Source organism: Canis lupus, chromosome 7, assembly GCF_048164855.1.
Source record: "Canis lupus baileyi chromosome 7, mCanLup2.hap1, whole genome shotgun sequence".
Taxonomy (NCBI): domain Eukaryota; kingdom Metazoa; phylum Chordata; class Mammalia; order Carnivora; family Canidae; genus Canis; species Canis lupus.
Window position 1 is genome coordinate 37,050,863 of NC_132844.1, and position 19,457 is coordinate 37,070,319.

Sequence of the window (19,457 nt, forward strand, 5' to 3'; positions counted from 1 at the left end):
ATTGTGTATTCTGCTACTTTAAAATAAAATGTTCTGATTATGTAAGTTAAGTCTATCTAGTCCAGTGTGTTGTTCAAAGCCCTTATTTCCTTGTTGATATTGGGCCTGGATAATCTGTCCATTGCTGTGAGTAGAGTGTTAAAATCCTGCACTATTATTGTATTACCAATTAAGTTTCTTTAAGTTTGTTATTAATTGATTTATATGTTTGGTTGCTCCCAAGTTAGGGGCATAAATATTTACAATTGTTATATCTTCTTGTTGGATAGACCCTTTATTATGATAGTGACCTTTCTCTCTTATGTTTAAAATCTAATTTGTCTGATATAAGGATGGCTATTCCAGCTTTCTTTTGATCTCCATTGGAATGATAAATGGATATCCACTCTATCACTTTCAATCTGGAGGTGTCTTTGGGGCTAAAATGAGTCTCTTGTAAGCAGCCTATTAATGGGTCTTATTTTTAAATCCATTCTGATATCCTGATTGGAGCATTTAGTGCATTTACATTCTGAGTAACTTAAAAGATATGAAGTTATTGCCATTTTATCACCTATAAATTTGCTGTTCCTGTATATTCTCCCTGTTCTAGTCTTTTTTACTTTTGATCCATCTTTCCATTCAAAGGGTCTCTAATATTTCTTGCAAGGCTGGTTTAGTGTCCACAAATTCCTCTAGTTTTTTTTTTTTTTTCTCAAAAACTATCACCCCTATTCTGAATGACAGCCTTGGTAGATAAAGTATTTTTGGCTGTATATTTTCCCTATTTAACACATTGAATATATTATGCCAGACCTTTTGGCCTGCCAGGTCTCTGTGGACAAGTCTGCTGCCAGCCTAATGCATCTACTCTTTTAAAGACCATTTGTCCTGAGCTGCTTTCAGAATTTTCTCTTTATCTTTGTAATTTGCAAGTTTGGCTCTAATATGTCATGGTGTTGACCCATTTTTGTTCATTGAGAGGAATTCTCTCCCCTCTGGACTTGAAGGCTTGTTTCCTTCCCTAGATTAGGGAAGTTCTCAGCTATAATTTGTTCAAATAAACCTTCTGTCCCTGTCTCCTGCTCTTCTGAGACTTCTGTAATCAGGATATTATTTTGCTTTATTGAACCACTGAGTTCCCTAAGTCTACCTTTGTGATGATAGTTTTCTTTTCCGGCTCAGTATTTCCCATAACTTTTCCTTCTCTATCACTGCTTCACTCTGCCACTTCATTCGCCCTCATCTTTATAGGCTTCACTTGGCACTGCATCTCAGTTATAGCAGTTTTAATTTTGGCCCTAGATTTTAGTTCTTATCTTGATAAGGGATTCTTTAGTGTCTTTTATGCTTATTCCAAGCCCAGCTAGTATTTATATTATATATAACGAATCTTATGGAAATACAATGAAAAGAAAGAAAAGTATAAAGTATATAAGAATTGTTAAGAGCAAAAGAATTGAAAAAATTGAAAAAACCCTGAAGAATAAAAGTACAAAGATGCTAGATACTATTTTCCTCTAGAGCTGAAGCTTTGCAGTCCTCTATGATCAGTAAACTTGGTGCAAGTGAGTTGTTTGTGCCAGTCTTCTGGAGGGTCTGTTGCACTGGTTCTTATAGGTGGACTTGCCCTGGCCTGGTAGAAATATGCCTCCAGTGCACAGGGAGGCAGGGCTTAGTGCAAGCGGCTCCAGATTTCACTAGGTGGTGCTGTTTTGCTCCCTGAAGGCTTTCAGTACTCATGAGGGTAAACTCGGCAGTATCCCCTCTAGCCCCAACTTCAGTGAGCCCTCACAGAAGAGCAATCACTCATGTCTCCCTGGTTTCTCTTAGAACTCTGTTCACCCTGCCTGCATCTGAGCTTTTTTTTCTTAGGCATAGGACTGAGTTTCAAAACTCCAAATTTTAGGGACTCCCAGTGCAGACCTTGACATTCTCCTGGGGGGGTGGGGGGTGGCTCACCACGTTTCTGCCTTCTGCTGAACCTGTCCCAGGAACGTGGTAGCACAACCACACATTGGTTCCCAGTCCATTGCAACACAGAACAGAAAGCCAGAACCTAGATTCACTGCTTTAAGCCAGCTTCCCCACTCTTAGGCTTGGTAACAGCACATCACTTGGGCATCACCCTTTCTTATTATGATCCAGGGCATACTCTGATCAAGGTGCCTATGCCAAGAAACTATCACACAAATATAAATTACCTGTATAAACACTAAGTGTTAATAAAAGCAACTATAACGTACAGAAAACTACAAAACTAAAGTAGGAAAATGATTTGTTGAAATAAAATTACTCCCTACGACCCAGCAATTGCACTGTTGGGGATTTACCCCAAAGATACAGATGCAGTGAAACGCCGGGACACCTGCACCCCGATGTTTCTAGCAGCAATGTCCACAATACCCAAACTGTGGAAGGAGCCTCGGTGTCCATCGAAAGATGTGGTTTATGTATACAATGGAATATTACTCAGCCATTAGAAACGACAAATACCCACCATTTGCTTTGACGTGGATGGAACTGGAGGGTATTATGCTAAGTGAAATAAGTCAATCGGAGAAGGACAAACAGTATATGGTCTCATTCATGTGGGGAATATAAAAAATAGCGAAAGGGAATAAAGGGGAAATGAGAGAAAATAAGTGGGAAATATCAGTGAGGGTGACAGAACATGAGAGACTCCTAACTCTGGAAAACAAACATGGGGTAGTAGAAAGGGAGGTGGGCGGGGGATTGAGGTGACTGGGTGACGGGCACTGAGGGGGCACTTGACGGGATGAGCACTGGGTGTTATACTGTATGTTGGCAAATCGAACTCCAATAAATTTATATAATAGAAATAAAATTACTTTGAGGATTTTAGCCAATAGGCTGAAACTTAAAAAAAGAGCTGTTGCGTATTTTCTCATGAAATCCTTTTATTGTTTCATTTAGGTGAAATGTAATCCCTTAAGAAAAGTACACCCCAAAAAATACTGTAAACAAAATGAAAGGATTCATTTTCATAAGACAGATCAGCTTATCTTTTTATCATATAAAAAAATTCGTTACCAGTATCTTTTCCACTGCATTGACATCAGAACAGGCTAAACTCTTTAAAGACTGACCTTAATACATTATGGAAGATTTACTTTTTAAATAAGGATAAGTGAAATATAATGCTACTTTCCTTAATATCCATGAAAAAAAATTTAACTCGTGTTTAAACGCTTTTGATTTTATTAAAGAAAAGTATAAAATGTCAAATTCTATTTTTAAACACTTATTCTTTTACGAATCCATTGTCTCTTCATAGTGCCAGCCAGCATTTTTCCAGTATTTCTGGATATTCTAAATAGTGTAGCTCTAAAAAAATCTTGATATCTGAAACAGAAAAATGTAAATTACTGTTCCCAAGCCTTTAAATTTTCAACCGATAAAATTCACATCACAAAAATATTCTAATCACTTAAATTCAGTTTAATGTTCAGTATACTCATTCTAAATATAACCAACCTCCAGAATTTCTTGTAAAACTAAAAACCTATACCCATTTAACATCTCCCCATTTCCCCTGTTGGCTCCTGAAAACCACCATTGTACTTTCTGTGGACAGACTACTCTAGGCACCTTAAAGTGAAACTATACAATATTTGTCCTTGACGAAGTTATTTCACATGGTATAGTGTCATTAAGGTTTACTCATTGTGCCAAAGGTCAGAATTCCGCTTGACAGGCCAACTTGTTCATCCATTCATTCATGCCTGGATTGCCCTCACATAGAGCACATGCAGAGAGTGGCAGGCAGAATAAAAGACTCCCCACCGGGCAGGGAGCCTGATGCCAGGACCCTAGGGTCATGACCCAAGAGGAAGGCAGATGCTTAAAAGCCAGAGCCACATATTCTGCACAGTGGATACACCTTACATTCCCATCGATAAAGGCAGAACAGTTCCAATTTCTCCACATCCTTGCCAAAACTGATGGCAGCTATTCAATAGTAGCTATTCTAAGTTGTGAGGTGATCCTTAGCACAATGATTAGTGAGGTTGAACATCTTCTCTTCATGTTTGTTGGCCATTTGTATATCGTATTTTGTAGAAATCAGGTTGCTCTTATTCGGTTTCAGCTCTATTATAGGTACTAATCCTTCATCAGATATGATTTGCATAAATCTATCCTCAAAGCTAGAGGAATTATGCTAAGCAAAGTCAGAAAAAGACAAATACCATGATTTTGCTCATGTGGAGTTTCAACAAGCAAAGGGAAAAAAACTCCAGGGCAGCCTGGGTGGCTCTGCAGTTTAGCGCCACCTTCAGCCCAGGGAGTGATCCTTGGGTCCTAGGATGGAGTCCCACATCAGGCTCCCTGCATGGAGCCTGCTTCTCCCTCGGCCTGTGTCTCTGCCCCTCTGTGTCTCTCATGAATAAGTGAATTAAATCTTTAAAAGACTCTATAGAGAACTGAGTTACCCAAGGGGAGGTGGGTGGGGGCATGGGTAAAAGTGACAGGGATTAAGGAGGACACTTGTGATGAGCCCAGAGTGATGTATTTTAAATCCTCTAGTCTTTTCCTAGCACAAATGTTGCTATAAATCTTAGTATGTGCAATTTCTATCTCCATCAACTCCATTATACTCTAAGATTTTTTTTAATGATTTTATTTATGAGACAGAGGCAGAGACAGAGGGAGAAGCTGGCTCCATGCAGGGAGCCCGACGTGGGACTTGATCCCAGGTCTCCAGGACCATGTCCTGGGACGAAAGCAGGGGCTCAACCACTGAGCCGCCCAGGTGTCCCAGTTTTCTGTACAACTTAAATTGTCAACTCTGGCAATACTTAATCTAAGATTAACTGGAATGTAGGTAACAGAGAATTACCCCTAATTTATTATGTTACTAACTCTTAGTGTATCTATTGCAATTATCTCTAACAGTGTAGTTAGTAAGGAAAGCAGTCATTTGAAAGCATTATTTAAATCTTACCTTTGAATAGGCTGGCACCACTTTTCAAGGAGACTAATAAAACTTCTTGGGTTTTCCTTGGGGTTTCCCCAACTTTCTTTCCGTTTCTTTTCTTAGTCTATGTGCCTCATACCTCTCGGCCATTGCCACAAGTTCCTCTGGGACGCTCTGAAATAAAACGTGTTACTGGGAATGAGGTTTCAGAGTAACAACTTTCATGCACCAGTTAATGCATGATAAGTGTACTGGGAAGCAACTGAAGGTTTACATGAGCAGGGAGTGGTGTAGCATCAGGGAAGCTTAGGGTCAATCTGGTTTTCTAGCTTGAAGATAGGTTGAGTTTAACATGCAAGGAGACATTTTCCATTGTTGGAAAAATGTCATGTCATGACTGGAAGGATTCTGTGACTGAAATGAAATTTAGAAGTCATATTAGATAGGGTTTTAAAAGAGTTCTTAGTTGTATAATCTCACCTGATGTGCTCTTTCCAGAATATTGATTAACTCGCCAGCAACTCTCCAGTCATTTCTGGTGATGAGCGTAATAGATATCCCTGTCCTCCTATAAAAGAGGTGGGGGGGGGGGTGACTCATGTTACTTGATTTTAATTTATACTCATGATTCAGTTAGCAAAACACTAAAAGTAATATCAAAACCTCAACTTTCACAAGCCCAAATGTGCATTATGCATTAAGTTAGCATCACTCAAACAGCAACTTGGAATCTCAACCTGAAGCTATTTAAACAGCATGTTTGTGGAGGATTTGACAGTTGTGCTTTTCGTGGGGAAGAGCCTCTTACTCAAGGACAATAGAGTAACCACTGGGGGAGAGTTCAATGTGACACTAGAAAGCAAAACAGTAAGAAAGCTGCAGCTAATCAGAGGGGTCTGGTTGAATCCAGGCCAACTAGACAGGGGTAAAGTAGCAAAGCGGGTGTCAGACGATTTACAGGCAAGATAAAAGTATTTTCTAGCTAAGAATACTCTGAAGGGAGCCCTGATAGTTGGCTTCTTTCATAGGTAGACTACTGACCCTGCTCTTCCAGTACGCCCCACTCTGTGTACATATTCTTCGATGTTCCGGGGGAAATCGTAATTATAGACATGTGTGATATCGTTGACGTCGAGACCTCTTGATGCCAAATCGGTGGCAATCAATATTCTTACTTTACCTAAAGAACAAAACCAAAAAGAATATACATTCTAACAAACCAACCCAAGATATAGCAGAAATGTATACTTTTCTCCCCAAATTTAATAGATTAAAACACTTAAGCATAAGAATGACAAAGAGGTATTTATAGTCTCTTAACTTGCTGGCGAGGGACGGCTGAGTGGCTCAGCAGTTAAGCTTCCGCCTTTGGCTCATGGCATGATCTTGTTCCCACATGGGGCTCCCCGCGAGGAGCCTGCTTCTCCCTCTGCCTGTGTCTCATTAATAAAATCCATTTAAAAACCATAAATAAACAATCCCTGAATCATCTGAACCACAAAGATATATGCCTTTCAGGTAAATTAGTGTAAATAACCCCACTACAAACTTCATATCCAATTCTAAATATTTGATCTTTGAGTGCTCACTTCAGCAGCAAACATTAATATTTGGTCTTTGAGTTTCGATAGTTCTAAAGATCTGATGAATAGAGCTCTAGCAAGTAGTTTTGGGATCTGCAAGCTGAGGATAGATCTTTCAAGCATGAAAAGGTGCTACCACTCAGCCAAACCCAGGCATTGTACCCTTAAGCTGCAAAAACTAATTGTATAAATGTACCTGTTTTAAAGTTTTCTAATGCTCTCTCTCGGTCACACTGCTCTCGATTGCCATGAAGAGATTCTACTGATACATGTTGCAGAATCAGGTCACTTGATAAATGGTCAGCACTGAAGCAAAAGATCAAGTCAGTGATCTCTACTTCAAATACCACTATCAATTCACTAGTTTTACTTCCATTAGCAAAAGACTGAAATAACATTATGTAAGACATGCATATCCCATTTGAGATTAGCATGGAAACAGAGCTAATGCTAAGCAAATTTGATTTAAGGATGTAAAAAAAATACCTACATGGCTTTTCGGCTGACAAACACTATGACTTTGTCCTGAGAAGATATGCTTTCCAGAAAACGTTGGATATGAGAGCGTTTCTCCTCTTCCGTGGTGACAATTATATTCTGTTTTACAGTACTTACAGCCTGAAGAGTAAAGATCACAGTATATCAAAACTGCCACGCGAGCCTTCTACATTGGTTCAGAACACATGTATTTCTATCACTGGTCAAGTTTTAATAAATTGCTAACAGGAAAGAGAAAGGTCCTGTCAAAATGATCTATATCTACTCAAGGATTTGTACACCTAAGGCTTTTGCTTCTTATTAACCCAAGTTGAGTTGGAAAAGAATGCTTGGCAGTGTTGAAAGCAATTGGTTACTATTGTTGTAAAAGAACCATGGAGTAAAGCCGAATTGTCATGACTTTGGGTACAGTCCTTACAAAGGAAGATGATTAGCTTAGGACAAAAGTTCTTATTTAATTTGGACAAATTATCATTGATATAATTTAACCCAGATAATATAGGTTTTTAATAGCATTTAGTGAATGTAAAGGACCTATCTAGCCTCACTTTCCATGAAATCTAATGAAATCAACCTAGGCAATGACCTATCACTGCTACTGGTAAGTAAAATGTCATTTCACTAATGAATTGAAAGGCCAATCTCGATTTAAGTGAAAAGCCAGATAGCTTTATAATGGAGGGGATACATAGAGACCTTTATAATTACCAACATCTGAACCCAATCATCATAACCTCACCAAGAGAACAGACTTACATGCACCGATGTTGACCTAGTTTATAACCTGATTAAGAAAATAAGAACAAGGAATAGATACTTATAGTATTAAGGGATCATTAAAATTTTAGATGTCACATAACAGTACAGGAATGTTAAGATTACCCTCAGATGTATATTGAAGTACTTATGAGTAAAATGATGTATCTAGGGTCTTCTCTAATTAGGGAGTGAGTAGACATGCCAAAACACAAGGTAAATTTTCATAATTAAAAAAAACAAGCTTACAACTAAATCCAAAGTGCCAACATATACAATCATTGGTGCTTTCAAATATGACTGTGCAAGTCGACGGACAGCATATGGCCAGGTTGCACTGGAAATAAAACATGTCAAGGTTATTATAAATCCATTAAGTTTCTCAAATACTATAAATCAGATTACCCATGAAAGACAAAGTTATTTTTGAATAAGGGAGATTTCACAGAAAATACTTCAGAGAATTGCTCAAGTATAGTGAAGATACTAGATGAAACCTTTAAGTTTAACAAATAGGTTTATAAGCCAAAGGTTAAGGAGATCTATACCTTAAATTCTAATCTGAATTCTAATCTAAAATGAATCATTGGCGTTGTAAAAAAAAAAAAAAAAAAAAGCCTAGTAGTTTTGTCACCATTGTCAGGCAAAGAACAAAGTGCTTAGGTAAAATAAAGGCATGGAAGGACATAAATTCAAATGTTTCTTCATCTACATATTATGAAATCACCTTTTATACTTTTACAGTAATAACAGTGGAAAGATAAGGAAACAAACGAGTGTATTAAAGAATGAGGAAACAATTTCCCCAATTATATGCTACTTTTTATATTAATGGCACAAAGGTTATAAGCCCAGGAGTATAGATTACACTGCATTTTAAGTATTGTTGGGGCACCTGGGTGGCACAGTCTGGTGGATGCCTTCCACTCGTCATGATTTTGGGGTCCTAGGACTGAGCCCTGCCTCAGGCTCCCTGCTCAGTTGAGAGTCCGCTTCTCCCTCTGCTTATACTCTCTGCTTATCCCTCTCACTTATACTCACTCATGCTCTTTCAAGTAAGATTTTAAAATCGTTTCTCAGTTTTATCTTGGGCAAAAAATGTACTCAGTAATCAAAGGTTTGGCTAAGCACAGGTGATCAAACGTGAGGCCCTCCACTATGAAACAAATCTCCCTCCAGGGAGAGGTCCTGGCAAACTTTTATAACAATGTCTGTAACTTAAAGAAATCTAATAGTTATTGTTACACCGTTACACTGAGCTACTATACTAAGTGATAACATGCCTTTCACCTAAAGATCTCAAATACTTTCAAGGCTCAAATCCTCTGGGGAAATCAGCAAAAATTGAGTCCAGTCCACTGATTTCTAATTTGCAGTGCAATTAGGCATATACCTACCTTGTCATAATGGTTTGCCTATCTGGGCGCACATCTAACAAAATCTTCATTATCTGGGGTTCAAATCCCATATCTAGCATCTTGTCAGCTTCATCTAATACCTGCATTAAAAATGATAGTGGCCACATTAGATAAGGATGTTCTGGCTGAACATGATACTATGATACAGTAATTCTCTCATTTCCCCTATTACTTAAGCCACAATTTTGTTTTCTTCAATACTAAATAAGTAGATCCAGAGTTTTAACAGATTGGTTTGATTTTTTAAGTTGGCTAATTTCTAGATCTAATGAAAAAAAATATAAATGTCTGAACTATCCACATGGAGGAGTGCCTGGGTGGCTCATTTGGTTACGTTTTACTCTTGGCTCAGGTCATGATCTTGGGGTCATGGAATCAAGCCCCATGAGGGGTTCTGTGCTCAGTGCCAGAGTCTGCTTGTTCTTCTCCCTCTGCCCCCACCCTGCTTATATGGGCTCTCTAAAATGTTTAAATAAAATCCATAGATTGTCTTTTCTACTTGTCTACATTTTCCAACTTTCAAACATTAAAATAGAATTCTTAAAACCCTTATTTTAACACACTAGAGGGAATGGAAATTCCTAGGATTTGAAACCATTATAAAATGGCCAATCATTCTAAAATACGTATTTTAATAGTTCAGTTCTGAGGTGCACTGCTGGCTCAGTCGGTAGAGCATATGACTTGATTTTAGGATTGTAAGTTTTAACACCACATTGGGTACAGAGATTACTTAATAAAATCATAATTCAGTAAGAGTTCAGTTCTTCCTCTTAGTTCTCCAAACCCTTACCAAGTAGGTTATACTTCTGAGGTTGACGAAGTTATTCATTTGTAGATCATTCAGCCTCCCAGGAGTTGCAATAATAATATCTACTCCTTTTTTCAGGTCTTGTATTTGTCCATTTCTATCTCCACCACCATATATACACACACTTAAAAAAAAATGAGGTTCAGGTAAGGAATGTTCCATCACAATGTAAAATCCCAACCAACGGAAACATTTGGGGTATAAAAGGTATGTAAGTCAGAAAGAGTATCAAATACCCTCTGGGTAGTGTTTGCCCCATTCTGATACCAAGCCACACCCATAACTCTCACTACCCCATGGTGATGTGTCCTAAAGAGCAATGTTTGCATCGCTGTTACTTGACTTCACAGCCCTGGCTACCATTGATTTGAACTGGGGTAATGCTTGACCCATGCTAAGCCATTCAGATTATCTCAATGTGTGAAAAATAATGGGGATGTATAAAACTATGAATTATTTTTTTTTTATTTTTTATTTTTTATTTTATTTATTTTATTTTTTTTTTTAAACTACGAATTATTAAAGTGCTGACACAAGGACGAAAAGATGACTTTACCTTTTAAGGCCTTTATACGAATACTTAGAACATTCAGCTTCTACCTGAAGCGCTAATTCCCTCGTGGGTGTGAGGACTAACATGCCGGGGCCGTTCCTTTTTTCTCTAATTCTTTGGAGAGAAAATAATTATTAAAGTACTTGTCTTAGACACATAGTACGTTCAGTGGTTTCAGAATTTGTAAGAACAGATGTTAAGTCACATGTACCAAAGGTGGAAAAATACTGAACGGCACACCCAAGGGCCCAAATACCAGCCTTTTCATTTAACATCACTAGTGCTTTCCTGTGTCAAGATTCTCATACAACTGTAATGGACATAATTGAAAAGTTTCCAGTATTTCACTCTTATGACTTTCACTATTAAGACTACCCATTACTTCCTAAAAATTGACAATTTCTACTCTCACCAGCATGCTGCAGGTGCAATTCCCAGAAGCTAGGCATTACTCTTTGACTAATGCAACACAAAGAAACTTGCATTTTTAGTATCTATATCTATGAACCCCCTATAAAAAACCCAGCTGTAGAAATTCTTACACAGGCTGTGAGTCAAGATGGATGAATCCTGGCATTAAATAAGACAACGTCTTCCCCGTTCCGGTTTGAGCTACTCCAATGAGATCTATTCCTTGTAGAACTATTGGCCATGCCTGTGACTAAAAAGATTCATGTTAAATTAAAAGTGCATTTTAAAAAAGTGCATTTTAGTCAAGTGCCCCTCCTCTTCCAAGCCCAACCTTTAAGATTTTATGACAGAAAGCAAGCACAAGCAGGGGGTGCAGCAGGAGAGGGAGAAGCAGAGTCCCTGCTGAGCAGGGAGCCCACCTCAGAGTTTGCTCTGAGGACCCAGGGCCCCCTAACCCCAAACTTCTTTTAAGACCTTTCTAGGCACTGGTGGTACAAGAGGGTACCAGGAGACTGTTCATAAGGGATATTTACTCTGGTGATTTAACTTCTAATAATCAGATATTGTTTGTGGGAGGGCATCAGTAAAATACTGGAATTAAAGCATACCTGGATTGGCGTTGGTTTTTGAAACCCTGCCCTTTTAAAGTTTTCCATAACTTCTGGATAATATTGAAAAGCATCCTCAAATTTACAAGTAGGATTGGGTATACGGCGCTTTTCGCCTTCTTTTAAGTCATCGCACATTATATTATTATTTTCTTTCCTTTAAGGAAAAATACAAATATTAGCATCTTTGGTCACCTTTATTCTCCACGCAAGAAATTTTACTAAAGAGTTTTTATTTGAGTTAAGAGAGATAGCAAGAGCTTGAGTGGGTAGGTGAGAGAAGCAGGCTTCCCACTGAGAAGTAAGACCACCTTGTGGCTCAATTCCAAGACCCTGGTATCATTACTTGAGCTGAAGGGGCATACACTTAACTGACCGAGGCGCCCAGACAAAATTTTTGCCAGCATTATTTCATCATATCTAGAAATTCAACTGCAACTGGAACTGTAAAGCTACAGTAAAATGTAGCTAAATAGAAGTGAGCCCATCTTTTTCTTATCAGATCAGTTAATAGAAAGGAAAAAAATTACATTGTATGAATGGGCCACTGAAATTTCATGGAAAGGTGAATAGAGCTGAAATCACACACTTTGTGATTCAACTCAGACTTGGCCTACACAAAACTACAATGTTCCACACATTTTCTTAATTTATCCTCAAAGATTCTGTCAAATAGGATTAATTCTCATGACAGTTGATCATTAGTTACTTGTCCAAGTCTGAGTACTACCCCAACTCTAGAATAACTGTTCTTTCTGCTATACCATATTTAGTTTTATAATACTTTGATAGAAATATTGCTCCTAGGACCTTTAATTCAAGAAATTAAGCATTAAAGAATAAGAAATGCATCAAACCAACTTAATGATTTTCAACAGTTGTAGAAATTCTCTAAAACTGCTGTCCAATACGGGCACTAACCACAAGTCTCTTATTTTTTAATTTTTTTTTTTTATTTATTTATGATAGTCACACAGAGAGAGAGAGAGAGAGGCAGAGACACAGGCAGAGAGAGAAGCAGGCTCCATGCACCGGGAGCCCGACGTGGGATTCGATCCCGGGTCTCCAGGATCGCGCCCTGGGCCAAAGGCAGGCGCCAAACCGCTGCGCCACCCAGGGATCCCTAACCACAAGTCTCTTAAACTTTAAATTGAAAACTCAGTTCCTTAATCATAACTAGCCATATATTAAGCATTCAATAGCTAGTAACTATACACAAATGTAGCCCTTTTTCATCTTTGCAGAAGGTTTCATTGATACTGATGCCCTAAAATACACATAGGATGCAACCCAAGTTTACGTGAATACCAGAGGTAGTCTTCAAATGCAATCACTTAGAATGTTTGCCTGAGTAACTATATAAATAAATAAAACTACCTACCTCCATGAGTCTACTTGCTCTTGTGACATTGAACTTGTTGTTTCTGATTGCCTATAAAAGTTTTTCTTAATTGGAGGTAAGTCTGAGACAAAGATGAAAATTAAAATTGATAAATTAGAATTTACAGTTCACTGAAACTTATTCTAAGTAAAGTAAATCAAACTAAAATATTAAACTCATCTTAGTATTAGTTTTTTGCCAGTCAGGCTTATGCTATGCTCTAAGATCTATTTTGCTTTGCCTTTTTACCCAAGAAAGAGATCCTTAATTTTAATATAAAAGTATGCTTTATAAGGCAATCATCCCAATTGATGGGTCTTCTATCCAACCCATTTCTGTTTAGGAATAGACTATTTCTTATTCCCCTTTCTTGAGACTATTCTTATATACCCAATATACTTCCTCCAAAATTTAATACCTTTTCTGGTCCCCCTATCCCGAACCTTTCCGCCACAAATACTGCCAAGGTGGTACTGGTAACATGTATATAGACCTACCACTGAATTTATCAATGTTAATACTTGTCACTGTTGGTGCATTAATTTTAAACTTTAAACTTAAATTTGCTGTATTGCTGCCTCACTTGATAGCCAATATCAGTTCCTGAATTTACCCCGAAATTTAGTGAATGACATGAAACATTACACTCCATATATTTCCAAGTAAGACTCATTTAAAATTAAAGCAACTGAAAAACCCCAATCTCTCCAACTATGTTTCCTGTTAAATGGTTTTCCTTTTATATGGTCTGTCAGCCAGGTCACTCCAGGTTCAATTTTTGCTCAACCAGTCCATTTTAAACTACTTATGGTTAGCATGTTCATTGCCTTCATTTTCCCCTTGGGCCCAATTTTCTATTTTATTAACTTTTTGCTGTGAGTTACCTCAAATAAGAAAATGTTAAATCTTATTCCCCACTTATAGCATAGATTACAGCAGACAACGTAGAAACAAATCTTGCCCTAGAGACTAACTGTGGCTCTTAATATTTTACTATCATTTTTATTACTAAAATAAGACACTAGAATAAAGAAACCTCAAGAGGTAAAAAAAAAAAAAGACACAAAACACCTCAAGAGGTACATCAACACTAAGTAAACAGTAGGATATAGCACTAACCTTCCCACTTTTTTCTCCCCCATTTCAAAGCATCTTCTCGAATTTGATCCCAATCAATCACTGGCTGATTCTCTGTAACATTACTATCTGTCCTTACATCTCTTCCAACAGAAGGTTGGAATTCAACAATATCTGTTAAAATATTTTTACCAAATTAGTTTGAATATACTAATTGTACAAATTCCCCCAAACCACTTTACTATTGTGTTTAAAAACCAGAGTAAAAAAAATTAATTAAAAATAAATTAAAAAAAAACAGAGTAAGCTTAAAACATAAAATGTGGGTTTTAGTACTACAGTGCTATAATACTAGTCATGGTCTGGCAGATTCATGAAATGGAAAACAAATTTATTGAAGGAAAATAGTATGAGAGCCTAGGTTTGCTAACAAATCACATACCAATCTTCAGAATAATCCTATGATGCAGATGTCACCCCAGGTTAACAGATGTTTTATTTTATTTTACTTTATTTTTACTGATTCATGACATCGGCAGAAGAAGCAGTATCCCTTTGGGGAGCCAGATGCAGGATTCATCCTACCCTGGGATCAGGACCTGAACCAAAGGCAGCCACTAAACCACCTAGCTACCCCAGGCTTCCCCAGATGAAGAGTTTTAAAGGCTTCCTAGAGTTCCTGTGCCAAGAAATACCAAGAGGCTGCCATCTGAACCAAAGATGTTGTTCTTCCACATTGTTTCTGGAAATGGCTCAATAATGGTTCTCTAGTCTAAGCAGATCCGAGATTTGTTTAAAATTAAATCTGTGATTTTTAAGTGAACTCTGCCCAATATGAGGCTTGGACTCATGACCCCAAAAATCAAGAATCACACTCTGAGGAAACGAGATGCCCTGAAGATTTTTAAATATCAAATTATTGTGCAGTTTTCAAAATCAGTCACATTCTAGGGGAGAGATAATAGAATCAAAAGGGCAGGACTAACCCTTCTACCAGTAATAGTGTATTATTATAATTTTTTTTCACTTATCTGTGTCTGAAAGTGAAACTGCTAGGCTTAACCACAGAAATAAAGTATTTTAATTTCAGGGAAACAATATTCTGAAATTTCAAAGACAGTAACAGACAAGAAATCTTGTCAGGAAAAGTAATTATAATGCCTTACCACGCTGAATGCAATTGTAAAAATTTTACAAAGCTCTAGTAGGCAGAAATTACTTACCAATTCTGGATTTCGAATTGTAATTTTCTTGTTTTTTAACAAGATTATCTATCGCTGTTTTGGCCTTTGCTTGCATCACCTTGTTCCCAAAAATTCTGACCTCTGCTTCTGGATAAGCTTTTATTATCTAGATGCAGGAGAAAAAATGAGACTGAAGTCCTCTTACCATGCCCTACTCAAAAAAACCACCACTCAACTACAAACAGTATTAAAATTTAAAGTATAGTATTGCTTCCAATCAGTATCATGTTCTAATTTTTGAAGGCATTCTACATTTAACAATTTTTTTTAATTTTTAATTTATTTATGATAGTCACACAGAGAGAGAGGCAGAGACATAGGCAGAGGGAGAAGCAGGCTCCATACACCAGGAGCCCGATGTGGGATTCGATCCCGGGTCTCCAGGATCACGCCCTGGGCCAAAGGCAGGCGCTAAACCGCTGCGCCACCCAGGGATCCCTACATTTAACAAATTTATCCTGAGATTTACCTCCTGGTTGGATGAAAAGGAGCTGGACAATCTAAATTTAAAAAGTACTGTGACCACTAGGGAATAAATTCAGCATCTACTTATTACAAAATTAAGGCATTCACCTGACATCTTAACTATTAAACGGTAATTTGGCAAATATTACATAACTGTAGGCATTAATCTATGTGCTTTATAAATAGCTGATTGAACTGTCAGGCTGCCTATGTAAACTTAACTTGAGGGAATGCTATACTTATACCACATCTATGGTAGTGGAAGCCATCATACTACAAGGCTAACATGACATTTGAAGCATAGGACATACAAATCACATCTTTAAATGTACATAATCTCAGATGCCCTCACTGATTCAAAAAAAATACACACTGCTGAACCAAATGCTATCTTAGGCTGGTGATTCAAACAAAGCTTGCCATTTGCACTGTTTATAGACACAACTCTAGAAATTCTTAAATGAGGCTGAAACAGATGCTGGGAAACTGGAAAAGAGACCTACATAGAATGGGAATGCAGGAGGTCTTAGATCTTCCCAGTGAGCAGGAGTTCTAAGCTAAGCTAGGAGAATGTGACTGGAGGCCAGCTGGAGATGTGAAGAGGGATTTCAGGGAGGGAGTGAAGAGAAAGGAGGCTGGAAGTCAAGAGTCAGATCAAGTGAATCATGCTAAGTCTAGACTTCTTAAGAGTCTGAGATATGAATAGTTTTTATACAGGAAAAACAATTTGTGTTTTAGAAGATTGCCCTGGTCGTAGTAGAGAATGGTTAGAGGTGGGGGGCAGGGGTGGGGGAGACCATAAGCAGGAGGAACAGTTAGAGAAAATCTGGCAAGTGATGTGATTCCCCTTGAGAAATACAGAAGTAGGAAGAACTCAGTGATGCACTGGTTGCAGGATAAGGAGAATGAGACTTCCAGCTTGGGAACTAGGTGAATGATGTTGCTATGGAACACAGCAGGGCAAGGTTTGAGGGTTGGGAGCCAGGAAGCACATAATGAGTATTCCCCAAAGATCTCATTTGTCAGGGAGATTATCTCTAAAGATTTTTACCTCCAAGAGTCACAAAACCTAGACCTAGAATGGACCATAGTATGACCATTCCTGGAATATAGCAGTCTAAAGAGCTTTGGCAACTTATCTAGATTACCACAGTGTGTTAATAACAGAATTAGAGTTATAAATGAATAATGCATTGGGGAATTAAGAACCCAGACCACTTACCTGTATTTTCGTGTTTGTTGTAGTTTGGAGGTCTTTTATTTTGGACCCCCCACGACCTGTTTTTTAAAAAAAAATTAAGTTGTAATAAAAACCACAACTGGGTATCACTTCATACATCTTAGAATGGCCATCAAAAATACAAAGACAGGAGTGCCTCAGATCATGATCCCAGGGAGCTGGGATGGAGCCCAGCAACTGGCCCCCTATTCTGTATATGTGCTGCCAAAGCGAGCACATAGCCCCCTATTCTGAAGGGAGTCTGCTTCTCCCTCTGCCTGCCCCCTACTCATGCTCTCGCTCTGCTCACAAATATTTAAAAAAATACAAGTGTTGAGAATGTGAAAAGGGAAGCCTTGTGCACTGTTGGTGGGAATGTATATTGGTACAGGTATGGAGTTTCCCCCAAAAAACTAAAAATATATCTACCATATCTGCCCAGCAACTCTGCTTATGGATATATACCTAAAGGAAAATCAATATCGCAGAGATATCTATACTCCTGTGTTCATTACATCATTTTTCACAAGTCATAAAGTGGGAACAATTTGCCTATCAGATCACTGGATGAAGAAACATGCTCAACATGCTAGAAATCTCAGCCTTAAAGGAAATCCTATTAAAAAAAAAAAAAAAAGGAAATCCTATCATTTGCAACATGAACCTTGATGTTATGCTAAATGAAATACCAATCACAAAAGACAAAGTGCATGACCACATAATCATAGAAACAAAGTAGAATGGCATTTGCCAGAGATGAGGAAACGGGGAATTCGTTGTTCAATGGATATTTGTCAACCAAATCGAAGACATTTTAGAGATCTCATACAACATTGTTCTTATAGTTAACAGTACTATATAGCACACTGCGCTTATAAACTTACATTTTTAATACAGTAAGAAAAATCATGGTTCCAGAACCAACATTAAGTGGGTGTTCTCTAGCACAGTGCCTACAGTCACAGGTGTTCAATGAGTGTTGAGAGGGTGTTTTAGTGCAAGCCTAGGGGCTTTCATTTATAGAGCAACACTCTTCAGATCTTTGAGCCTGAGCCTCCTTGAGGGAACAATAACTACCTGGTTGAGCAAACCAGTCTAATGTTCTATTGAGTAGCAGCCTAAAAAATGTGGTCATTGTTCTTCAAAAACAGGTATAAAAAGGGTAAAACAAAAATATTAGTTCCCATACCTAACAAGCAAAATATTGGAATTTACCCTCAGTCTTAATGTCCACAAATGGGGTAATCGTCCTATCGTTTCTAAGTGTTTTTCAAAAATGAATTGTAATGGGATCCCTGGGTGGTGCAGCGGTTTAGCGCCTGCCTTTGGCCCGGGGAGCGATCCTGGAGACCCGGGATCGAATCCCAGGTCGGGCTCCCGGTGCATGGAGCCTGCTTCTCCCTCTGCCTGTGTCTCTGCCTCTCTCTCTCTCTCACTGTGTCATAAAAAATTAAAAAAAAAAAATGAATTGTAAGACTCAAGACGTACTAAGATCCCGTTTTTTTTAAAGATTTATTTATTTATTCATGATAGAGAGTGAGGCAGAGACACAGGAGGAGGGAGAAGCAGGCTCCATGCCGGGAGTCCGACGTGGTACTCGATCCCGAGACTCCAGAATCGCATCCTGGGCCAAAGGCAGGCGCCAAACCGCTGAGCCACCCAGGGATCCCCAAGATCCCGTTTTTCAACAGATAAAGCATATTCAAGAGAAACTACCTGCAAGATAGAGCCAATGCTCTGAATAACCCTATAATATCCTACACTTTCTTTAATGGCTCTAAAACGGAGCTCAAAGATTGTACTCAGCATTGCTTTGTTGCTCATTTTGGGGTAAGCCAAGGAAAGGGCTGACCTTTCGTCCCAAAGATTTCATAAATGCATGACTTTGCTCTACCAAAAACATCGTCCCCACGAAATATCAAAAGATTCATTGAACGACATAGTTGTAGCATCACGAGCGATCATAAATGCCGCAGGGAACCAGCTGAATCCCCTAGGTGGCAGCTGATTGGAGGCGAGGGCAGCGGGGCGGGGAATGCCCTCCCCGGGTGCCCCCCGGCCGCACCCACCCCCGCCCCCGCCCCCGCCCCCGCCCCCGCCCCCGCCCCCGCCGGCACACTGGTCCTCCCTTCGCTCACCGATCACAGCGCCGACCCACACGTTCTTCAACCCAAAGCAGAGCGGCGGTTCCCGGGGACCGGCGGCCACAGGCTGCTGGAGGCCGGAGTTCTTCCAGACGCCGCCCCTGCCGCCCCTACTGGCCTCCCTACTTCTTCGATTCGGGTCCTCCGCCGGCCTCCTCTCTGGAGCCCGGGACACTGCCGAGCTTCGCCGAGAAGCAACGACCCATGAGGAGGCGTTGGCGCCTGCTTCTTGTCTCGACATGGTTCCGAAGGAAGATCCGGCGTGTCCGACGTCGCTCCGCTCCGGGCCCGCACCTCTCCACCGTGCCGTCGTGCCTTTCTACGAGGGCATCCACGCAGCCGCTACTTAAGGAGCCCGCTCGAGGCTCGCC

The 19,457-nt window shown here is 39.1% G+C and overlaps 1 protein-coding gene across 1 annotated transcript; it reads right to left on the reverse strand.

Annotated features, from left to right (window-relative positions):
- Positions 1–2,908: 2,908 nt before the first annotated feature.
- DDX43 (DEAD-box helicase 43) lies at positions 2,909–19,447 on the reverse strand. Its single transcript, XM_072832351.1, has 17 exons — positions 19,081–19,447; positions 16,946–17,001; positions 15,238–15,364; positions 14,057–14,188; positions 12,938–13,019; positions 11,557–11,713; positions 11,080–11,198; positions 10,541–10,651; positions 9,967–10,108; positions 9,153–9,253; positions 8,005–8,092; positions 6,992–7,119; positions 6,698–6,807; positions 5,960–6,098; positions 5,399–5,486; positions 4,946–5,092; positions 2,909–3,345 (listed from the first exon to the last, which is right to left on the reverse strand). The coding sequence occupies exons 1-16, from the start codon at positions 19,325–19,327 to the stop codon at positions 4,979–4,981; spliced, it is 1,941 nt and encodes a 646-aa protein (XP_072688452.1). The 5' UTR covers positions 19,328–19,447; the 3' UTR covers positions 2,909–3,345; positions 4,946–4,978.
- Positions 19,448–19,457: the final 10 nt, after the last annotated feature.